General features: G+C 52.9%; 1 protein-coding gene across 2 annotated transcripts; it reads left to right on the forward strand.

The window, feature by feature from the left end:
• The first annotated feature begins 1544 nt into the window (after positions 1-1544).
• On the forward strand, positions 1545-9011 carry TEX101 (testis expressed 101). 2 transcript variants are annotated; one of them, XM_027858234.1, is made up of 6 exons: positions 1545-1665; positions 4472-4606; positions 4870-5052; positions 6187-6369; positions 7680-7814; positions 8639-9011. In XM_027858234.1, the coding sequence occupies exons 2-6, from the start codon at positions 4546-4548 to the stop codon at positions 8839-8841; spliced, it is 765 nt and encodes a 254-aa protein (XP_027714035.1). In that variant the 5' UTR covers positions 1545-1665; positions 4472-4545; the 3' UTR covers positions 8842-9011. The 2 variants fall into 2 exon arrangements, with proteins under 2 accessions (XP_027714035.1, XP_027714036.1); XM_027858235.1 differs by having other exon boundaries at positions 1565-1632.
• The last annotated feature ends 1352 nt before the right edge of the window (positions 9012-10363 follow it).

The following is a 10363-nucleotide window of genomic DNA, read 5'->3' on the forward strand; positions in this document are numbered from 1 at the left end:
TCTGTCTGTCTGTCTGTCTGTCTGTCTGTCTGTCTGTCTGTCTGTCTGTCTATCTATGTATACATAGAATTTTTCCCTCCCACTACCCTAATACTGACGAAGGACTCATGAGTTACAAATATCATCTTTCCCTGCAGGAATATAAACAGTTCAACCTTAGTTAAGTCTCCTATGATTTCTCTTTCCTGTTTACCTCTTCCATTTTTCACTTGAGTCTTGTATTTGAAAGTCAAATTTTCTATTCAGCTCTGGTCTTTTCCTCAGGAATGCTTGAAAGTCCCCTATTTCATTGAATTGATGGGGTGCTTGGGTGCTTGTGTTTGGGTGCTTGTGCTTGTGCTTGGACCCCAATTTCTCCCTAGTCTCAGACACACTGTCTCTGACAATCATTCCCCAGCCCAAGGACACTGTGCCTAGCAGTTATTCATGCATGGGCCCCAGCACCACCTGTATCTCTCTCCCTGATGCAGCTGCACAAAGCTGGGTGAGAGAGTGCTGGGCTGCTCAGGCCCCAGCCCTCAGATCACGTCTCTGGAAGCCTCCCAGTGCTTTAGTAAGTTCCTGTCTGGTGAGAAAGCTTTCCCTTGTTGCAGAGCATTCTCTCATCAAGACAGAGGGAGAGGGGTGCCTTGCCCAGCCCAAGGAGTTGTTATTGGCCGGCCCAAGGACTCTTCCACCTGCCAAACTCCCAAGATCCATACCTCCGTCACCTCCCTCCCTGTCTGGTATACTCCCTGTACTTTCCCGTCCATAGCTCCCAAAGACACCTGCACCTTTAGATTACCTCATCAGTATCCCTGGCATTCCTTTCCCATGCCCTTTTCCATATAAACCCTAGCTCTACCCTCAGTCTCTCGCAGATTCCTTAAGAATCCTTGCCCGCTGAAAAGCGTAACAATAAACTTTTTGCCACCTTGACTTAAAGAGAGCTTGAGTCTGTGAATTCATTCCAGATGACCCCGTCCTGTACTTCAGTCTTTGAGGGTTCTCAACCTCTCAGACCGCAACAGAATGACCATTTTCTACCCTGAAGGATTAAACTGTTTTGCTGGGTCCACGAAGCACTTTTTAAAGCACCTACTATGTGTCCGGTATGGGCTAAGCATTGGAGATACAGAGAAGCAAAAACGGTCCCTGCTTTCAAGGAACTTGTGGTTAAATAGGGGAGACCACGGGCAAACCATTATGCTCAAACAAGATCTATACAAGACAAATCAGAGATAATCTCAGAAGGAAGAAGTTAATATTAAGTAGGACCAGGAAAGGCTTCTTGAAGAAGGTGAGATTGAACTGAGAATCCAAGGAAGCCAAGAGGCATGAGGGAAAGACTTCCCAGTCGGAGATGGTGTGTTTTTTTCCTCGAAGCAGCCAGGAGGCCGGTGAATCATCCGGTCCTTGGAGGGGTGGGGGCCAGGGAGGTGTAGGCAAACTGGAAGGGTAGGAGAGGCCAGATTGTGAAGGCCTTTGAACACCCAATGGAGGATTTTGTGTTTGATCCTGGAGGCAGCAGGGAGTCACTGGAGCTTTTTAAATAGGAGGGTGACGGGTCAGACTTGAGGAAGATCCCTGGGAGAGCAGAGTGGGTGGGCTGGAGCACGTGGGGAGACCAGCCAAGACCATTACATAAACCAGGTGTGAGGTGATGAGGGTCTGCACCAGGCTGGGGTAAGTGTCAGAGGAAAGAAGGAGGAAGGGGAGGTATGGAGAGATGGTAAGTAGGTAAGATTGACCAGATATGGCAACCAATTGGATTGGGGTGGGGGGAGTGGGCAATGAGAGAAAGTAAGGATTGGAGGAGGACCCCTGGGTTTCAAACCTGGGTAACAGGAGGATGGTGGTGCCATAACCACAGTTATAAGGAAGTGACTGTGGAGTAACCACGATTTTGTTAGTGTTTGGAAGTCAACAAGCACTTAAATTAAAAAAAATATATATTTTTTTCCAATTACATATAAAGCTATTTTTAACCTTCATTTTTTACAATTTTGATTTTTTTCTTAGGTAATAGAGTTAAGTGACTTGCCCAGGGTCACACAGCTAGTAAGTATTATGTGTCTGAGGCCAGATTTGAACACAGGTCCTCCTGAATCCAGGGCCAGTGCTCTATCCACTGCACCACCTAGCTGCCCTACAGTTTTGAGTTACAAGTTCTCTCCCACCTCTCTCCTCTTCGTCCTCCTTGAGGAGGAAATAACAAGAAAGTTAGGAAGAGAAAATGGTTTTGGGGGGACAGAGGAGTGGAGTTTTGGATATGTTGAGCTTAAGAAGTTTGTAAGACATTCAGTGTGAAGTGTCTAACCAGCAGTTGGAGAAGTGAGACTGGAAATCAGAAAGAGGTTAGGGCTGGAAAAAAAGATCTAAGAATGGCAATTGAATCCATGGGAGCTCAGATGAGATCATCAAGTGAAATAGTATGGGAGGTCTGAGGAAGGATGAGAAGGTGTGAGGTGTGAGGAACGATGAGCCACTGTGGAGAGAGGGAGATTGAGTCAATTAGAGAGGGGTAAAGGATCGCCTAGTCAGTGAGAGATTGTGTAATTTTAAACTCCCGTAGGAGGAAACTCCTTTTCCCAATGTAGGTCAACACCTCTTTTGCAACTTGTAGTCTGAGGGCTGTTAGGTGGCGCCATAGTGCACAGCACAGGACCTGGAGTCAGGAAGAGCCCTCCTCCTGAGTTCAAATCTGGCCTCAGGCACTTAGTAGCTGTGTGTCCCTGGGCAAGTCACTTAACCCCGTTCACCTCAGTTTCCTCATCTGTAACATGAGCTGGAGAAGGAAATGGCAAACCACTCCAGTATCTTTGCCAAGAAAACCACAAAGCAGGGTCACAAAGAGTTGGACACAGCTGAACAACAACAAAATGGGATTAATAATAATAGCACCTATTGCCCGTGGTTGTTGTGATGATAAAATGAGATAATGTTATTACCAGAAGGAACCATATCACATAAAAGCATAAATTTAGAAGTGGAAGGCACCCCCAGTGGTCTGTTCTGAGACAGACAGGGTATAGGACCAAGAGAAGACTTGGGTTGGGACACTGTCTCTGGCTGTGTGACCTTGAGGGAGTCAAAGTGAATCTCTCTGAACCTCAGTTTGCTCCTCTGCAAAATGGGATGCTGACAGTGCTCCACCTCTCACTCACAGAGATACCCTATGGAGGGGGGCCTTGCAAACTTTGCAGAGTTACCCACAGGCCATCTGCTACTGTTACAGCCCCTAAGCAATCAACCGGGTGCAACGGGAAAGGGGCTGTATTTGAGCGCCTGGGTTCAAATCCCCTTAGTAGCATCTGAGGCCTCCATAGGTGTGTGGGTGGATTTCTCCCCCCATTCCTCCATCATGGTATCTCCCACTCTGTGACTCTCTCTGGTACTTTGAGAGATACCACGGAGAGAGTTGGGGAGAAGAAAATACTGGGGCCTAAAATACAGCTGTTACCTTTCCCGCCCCTCAGTTTTGTGTGGCCTGCCCCGGTTGGACCCTTCCTTGTCCATTTTTGTGAGGGGTTCTCTTATTGGTGCTAGGAAGGGGGAGGAGGTGTGAAGAGGGGAAGGAGCAGGGCCTGAAGCACGTGGGAGCCACGTGGATCACGCTGTTCACTGGCCAATGGGGAGAGAAGCCCCTCTCCGGAGCCAATGATGATGGATGCCCCACCCACTCCTTAAAATAGCCAATAGGAACCCATCCGTCTGCACGGCTTTGACCAATGGGGCACGGTGGGGATGAGGTGGACAGTAAAGGCTGGCTGACCAATGGGGGGGGACTCTTCTCCCCCCAATCTCCTTGGGGAAGGGTGGGAAGGGGCAGACTGGCCCCGCCCCCTGTCCACAGGCTCGAGGGAGGGGCCGTTGGGGCGGGAGGGTAGGAGGAGCAGGAGGCGGGGCTTGGCTGGGGGTGGGAAGGGAGAGAAGAGGCTGGAGAAGGGGATGGGCCTTTGGGGGGTGGGCCCTGATGTGGGAGAGGGAAAGAGGTGGGACTTGTACTGTGGGGGAGGGGAAAGGCAGGGCTTAGGGTGGACTGGGGGCAGGGCTTGTGGGCAAGGGAAGGGCTCAGGATTGGATGGGCAGGCTAGTGTTTTGGGGAGGGTGGAGGCGGGCCTTAGGGTTGGGGGAGGGGAGGAGCTTGCTGTGTAGGAGAGAGGGGACACTTGGGGGGAGGGTCTTGGTGTGCTACATAAATGCTTGTTGTTGGAGTGGAGGAAGATGCCGGGCTTGGGCGTGGGGGAGGGGTGGGGTTGGGGGCTTCTCCAACTGCCTGAGAGCCCCCACCCCCTCAGAGGCCCCTCTAAAACCTTAGAAATCCTGGGAGGGGAGGGGAGGGGAGCCTCCTGGGGTGGGGGGAATGATGGGCGGTGGCTGACATCGGGGAGGACACAGAAGGGGGGTGCTTGGGTCCCCCGTAGTGGAGGCTTGGGGGAGCTGAGCAGGGGGCGTGCCCGTCATTTCCCTGCTCTCTTCGTTCCCACAGAGTCCGGGGTCCCAGGGGCCGGGAACGACCCAAGACCAGACAACGGCAGGTTCTAGGAGGGTCCAGACCGCAGCATGGCATGTGCCTGCTTCCCGCTTCTCCTCGGCCTCGTGGGAGCCTCCCTCACCCAGCACGGTGTGTGTGTGTGCGTGTGAATCCCCAGGGGTCGGGTCAGGCGCTGGCCATGTCCTCTGCAGAGGACCGTGAGTGTGTGTGTGTGTGTGTGTGTGTGTGTGTGTGTGTGTGTGTGTGTGCGTGTGAATCCCTGGGGGTCAGGCCAGGCGCTGACCATGTCCTCTGCAGAGGACCGTGTGCGTGCGTGTGTGTGTGTGTGTGTGCATGTGTGCGTGTGAATCCCTGGGGGTCAGGGCGCTGACCATGCTCTCCCCCTTCCGCAGAGGACCAGCGCATCGTCCCCATCTTCCCACTACTGCCACCCATCACCTGTTACCACACCGAGATGCTGTACCTTGGGCGGAAACTGAACTCGGAGCCCGAGCTTTGGAGCTCCAGCCTGCAGCACTCCAGGCTCTGTGAGACGTGGGAGGTGTGTCAGGAGACTCTGCTGATGCTGGAGACAGGTAAACTGAAGACAGCTGGCAGAAGGAGAGGGGGCAGTGGGGACAGCGCCTTTGAATCAGGCTGCTTTATCTGGAGAGCTAAGGGGGTTTATTAGAGGATTTCATAAAGTACTAGGAGCTTTTACAATCTATGATTCACTTGCCCTCTCAGGACCGAGTCTCTTCATCTGTATGTATGACGGTCCTCCCACATGTGGGTCTCCCAGCAAAGCTCGTGGCACTCTGGGTCAGCAGCCACTAAAAACGTAGCTCGATTACTTGTGTAAGCCAGCCAGAGGAGCCCTTAGTTCAAGACCAAAGCTGTAGTGGTGACACTTAAAGGCCTCCTGCCGTGTATACCTAGGCCACCTGCCCCAACAGGTTACCATACCCTACAAAAGGGAAAAACATAGGTGTGGAGAACACGGCAGATGTAGAAGGCACACACCTGCCCCTGCACTGCTCCCAACCGCTGCTCTCATGTTGTGGTCGCTGAGCTGCTCTCTGCTGCCACCTTCTGGGTAATCCTCGCTACTAATGTGTGCTGTCTAACAGGACAGTTCTTTGAGTGCAGAGCTTGGGCTGTGACCCCCACCCTCCCTCCCCCAGCCAGGGAGGGAGCTAAGGCCAGCAGAATGCCCTCACGCAAAGGGTCTGCCGCTATCCCAGACAACTATCTGACTTAGGGGAAAGAAGTTCCTTTTACCTCCAGGAACATCTTTGGTCAGAATCTTATGTCCCCAAACCTGTGTCAAGAATCTGGCCAGAAAAGACCCCAGGAGAAGTCTGAAGTTTTGGGATCAGAGAGCCCACTTTGTTCCTCAGGTCCTTTTTGACACACAAAAGAAACCGGGCGATCTCTAAAGCTGGATGAAGAAGGCGAGGGCATCGCCCTCCCTCTTGCTGGTCCACATTCTTGCCTTTCTTACGGGGCATCTGCCCGGCTTGTGCCCCGTCTTCTTGCCAGTTCAAAACCATCTATCCTTTTATGGACATGTAACAAGGGGGCTGATACAGGGCTGTCACCAGGAAGTAGGTGGCAGAGCTAGTGATGAGAATAGATGTCTGGAGATTTATATGTTGTCTGTTAAATGACCCGAGCCCCCTGCTCCCCCAGGGGTCCCAGCCCCTACCAACCTGCTCCTCCTCTCCTAGGGCCCCAGTCACTGATTTTGGGCAGTAAGGGCTGCACGCCAGCGGGGAACCGGATCTCCGGAGTCACAGAGCACTTGGGCCCACCAGGAATTATTATCACCTCCTACATCCACTTCTGCAATATCAATTACTGCAATAATCTGACCAGCACAGACCCGGTGCTGAGACCCAAGGATCATCGAGGTAGCCCGGGCCTCGAGGGCTTTGCAGCCCCTGCTCTCTCACTGGCGGGATCTCCTAGCACTTCCTCCTCCTTTGCCTAGAGTTCCTGATCTCTCAATCCTTTCTATGCCCTCCCAACCTGTGGTATCTACCAGTAGCCCCTTGCCCCAATCTACTTGCCCAAAGTCTCTGTCCCTCTCCCCTGTAGTATGTCCCCATGGTCCCTCCCCATGGTATTTCTCAGGCTCCCCTTTACCTCATTTGCTGATCTCCTAGACCACCTGCCCCATAATTCCTTCATCTCCTCTCCCACCCCCATCTTTTTAGAGCCCACCCACCTAGTGTTGACAGTAGGGAAGGACCTCAGAGATCATCTCACCCAACATCCTCATCTGATGCTGTTGTCTCTACTTGAAGCTGGAAAAACTCAGTTTTATCACTGGGAAGCTAGTTAGCTAGCCTGACCTCCTATGGCTCTGTCTTAGATAGCATGCATTGTCCAAAGACCAGCCAGATGCTTCTACTTTGTTGGGGATTGCTTTCTAGCTGATGGTAACCCCCTCATTTTATAACCAAAGGATGAAGACTTCCTCTAGTCACAAACAAGTCAGGGGCAGAGATTCACATGCCCCCTGACTCTTTGTCAAGGACCACCACATGGCATTGCCTCACAGACAAGCCATTCAAAACGTAGGCACCTGGCATGTCTTTGGGCATGGGCCTGGGGTTCAAATTCAGACCCTGACACTAAATCTCTAGTTAGTCACCCTGTGTGATGCTCAGTTTCCCCAAAGAACTGCATAGGCAACCCAATAGTGGTGGGGAGCCTGGCATTCATTGGCAGGGCTGGTCCTTGGGAAACAGTCTCAGTTCACTGGGTTTGTGTTCCAAGCCTCCCAGCAAGAGGAGAATCTCTCTTAGCTGGTGTAGACTTTGTGAGCCCAGAGTCACATCCACAACCCAATGAGGCAGCAAAGCATGATAAAGGCGTCACCCAAGAAATGGCCAGTGCCTGGGCTAACTGACGGGCAGCCCCTGGGCTCTGTCCTTGCAATGCAAGGAGCGTGTTGGGGGCTCCCTGGCAGCGACCTTAGGAAGACGAATGGTCAGAGTCGAGAGCAGGGCAGGCATCCTTGGACAGAATGCCCGTATCCAGGAGATAATAGGTGGCTGGGATGTTTGGGTACCAGAGTGAAAGCTGGGTTGAAGTGGGGAGACAATTGGTTGGAGGCTGTCCTCAGTGAAGGGCCTCCCTGGGACCCTAGGCCACTTTCACCTGGGGCATTCCTCCTTCAGTGCCTGCCCCAGTGACGCCCCTTCCCTTCCTCCAGTCACTGGAGACCCAGGCAATGCCTTGCGCTGCCCAACCTGCTTGGCGTTGTACTCCTGCCCCAAAAAGGTCCGCCTCCGTAGGTGCAGTGAGAAGGCCGTGAGGTGTTACAATGGAACCATTCAGATCAAGGGAGGTGAGCACCAGCTGGGCAGCGTCAGCCCCTTAGAGTGGGGGTGGTCTTGAGTGTCAGATGGAAGGAGGTGACGTGGTGTGGGCCAGGGAAGCACAAAGTATCCTCCAGAGGTGGTCCCCCAGAGGTGCCTTTCCTAAAGCCCCATGGCTGGGAGCGGGGGCTGGGGGAAAGAACCCTGGATTTGGTCTTCTTAAAGACACAAGTTGGAGCCCCAGTGCTGCCTCTTACTATTTGTACGGCCTCTGGCCATTTTTCTTGGGCAACTGGACAAGATGGTCTCCAAGGCCTAGCTCAGAACTCTGTGATCCTAAGAGGGAGGTTGGTAGAGTAGATGGAGTGAATGCTGGGCTCAGGACCTGCCTTACTAGCTGTGGGATTCTGGGAAGGTGCAGAGTTCCAGGGCCCAGGCTCCTCATCTGGGTGGTTGTGAGCATGAAATGAAATGATGCTCTTAGAGCCAGGTACAGCTGCTGGAATCCGAAGCCAGGATTCAAAAGCAGGGCCTCAACCCCAGAGGCTTTCCAATATGCTGCTACTGTCTGAGCTAGACTGTCAGAACTCAGAGGGACCTCAGACACCACTGGGCCATAGGTTCCCAGGTTCCTAGATCTGGGCCTGGAAAGGCCCCTGGAGGGCAGCCAGTCACTTTATAGATAAGGAAACTGAGGCCCCAAGAGGAGAAGGCACTTCCTCAAGGTCGGATATTGGGTTGGGGGCAGAAGTAGGGTCTTGAAAACCGGCCTCCAAACCAGGGTTCGTGGCTCTTGACATTGTGCCATCCACCTGGTGTCTCTTTCTCTCTGGTCTCTCCCCTATCCTCGTAGAAGGCACCTCGTATGACCTGGGCCTGCTCGGCTGCTCCACTGTGCCCAGCTGTGAGTTGCTCCTTGGCATTGAGACAATCGGCCCATTCACCCTGAGTGAGAAGTGTTTGGACCACCACAGCGTCTTCTGGCCAAGGGGACAGGGTGCCCTTCGGCCCACCTGGGCCTGGACCCTCGGGCTGGGACTGCTTCTCACGCTGTAGGCAGAGGCATCCTCAGACCAGACATCCCTTTGAGTCTTGCAGGAGGAGGTGCAGCGGGGAGCCCCCCTAGGCCCACGGGGCTGCCTGGGGGCCAGAAGAGAAGGCCCTGAGATCCCAGGGGCAGGAGGTGTGCCCAAAGTCCCACTAACCCTAACACAAAGCTGTCTGATGACTGGTATTAAATAAAGATTTGAATGTAGTATTCTATTACTCCTGTCTGCTGCTAACACTTATTGTTAATCATGTTTAATAACGGTAATAATTTCCTTCTTCCTTGGGCTGTCCTAAAAGTGTATTTTCTCCTTTCAGTTAGGATCCCCCCAGATTCAAATCTTGGCTCTAACTATTCCCTCTCTGGGCCTCAGTTTCCATCTTATAAAGTGAAAAAGATGGACCAGATGATGTCTAAAGCCGCATCTAGCTCCAGGGCTCCACCAGTCTGAGGCCGGGTAGGTGGTGCCACAGTAGTACCATCGTCTGTGCTGAGAGCACAAGCTGAGGCCCTGAGAGAAGTGACTGGAACCCAGAGCTAGGGAATGCAAAGCCTGTTGCTTTCCTCCTATCAGAGGAAGAGACTGGCAGAGACCTCGGGGGGAAGAGATGCTGGTCATGCAGCAAGGCAGTGGAAGGCTATTCAGTTGTGTTTGGTGGCCACCCTCAGCTCTCAGCCTGGTTCCCCAACAGGCAAAATATACTTCCTGTATATGCATCACTGAGCAGCTTCACATGGTCCTCCCTGGCTGCCCCCAATGCCCCTTCCAGCCTGGAGCTGGGGTAGGGAGGGCCTCTAGTAAGCCTAGTCAAAGGCCAGAAAAAGCTGGGGTGAAGGGGCGCAGGGTGTGGTACAAAGAACCCTAGTCTGGGACTGGGGAGATGATCCAGCTACGGGGGGGGGGGGGGGGGGGGGGGCAGCAACGAAACTCATCCAAAAATTAGAGCTCTCCATAATGAAACGGACAGATGGGCTGCTCCTGGGGGTTGCTGATTGATCCCCTGGGTGCCCAGCACTGGACTCCTTCTGGAAGGGCTGAGTGGGGCCCCTTGTGGACATCGACAGCCTCTGAGGGCCTTCGGTGATGTGCACACGATTCTCTATGAAAATGAGAAATAACCAGTGTCAAGGGACGGAGGACTTCCTCCTGAAATCGGTGTCTCGGCTAACCTGACCATTCTTTTTGAAGATGAAAGAGAGTCCTTTAAGAATCTACATGCACTCCAAGAATTTGTGAAGGAGATAGCCTGCTGCGCCAGCAGCGAGGAGCAGAGCTTGGGTCTAGGAGGCAGGAAGCCTAGCCCCTGCTATGGGGGTGGATGACAGGACAGTTAGCAGCGATGCACTCCAGGTGGAAATGGAGGGGTTGGAAGAAGCAATCAAGTGAGGCCAGTTCTAATAAAGCAAGTCTGAGCTTTCTCATGGGTAAAATGAGGTCGGACCAGATGACCTTCATGGTTCCTCCCATCTGAATCATAGTTAACTAGTGCAGGGGGGAGGGCAAGGAAAAGCAAAGACAGTGGAGTCTGT

The sequence above is a fragment of the Vombatus ursinus genome, unplaced genomic scaffold, assembly GCF_900497805.2.
Source record: "Vombatus ursinus unplaced genomic scaffold, bare-nosed wombat genome assembly UNPS02012758.1, whole genome shotgun sequence".
In the NCBI taxonomy this organism is placed as follows: domain Eukaryota; kingdom Metazoa; phylum Chordata; class Mammalia; order Diprotodontia; family Vombatidae; genus Vombatus; species Vombatus ursinus.

Excerpts from the sequence above, each read along its gene's own strand:
- TEX101 (XM_027858234.1), top strand. The coding sequence starts at position 4,546 with ATGGCATGTGCCTGCTTCCCGCTTCTCCTCGGCCTCGTGGGAGCCTCC. Across the intron at positions 4,607-4,869 it reads AGCCTCCCTCACCCAGCACG|AGGACCAGCGCATCGTCCCC; the intron begins GTGTGTGTGTGT and ends CCCCTTCCGCAG. Across the intron at positions 5,053-6,186 it reads TCTGCTGATGCTGGAGACAG|GGCCCCAGTCACTGATTTTG; the intron begins GTAAACTGAAGA and ends CTCCTCTCCTAG.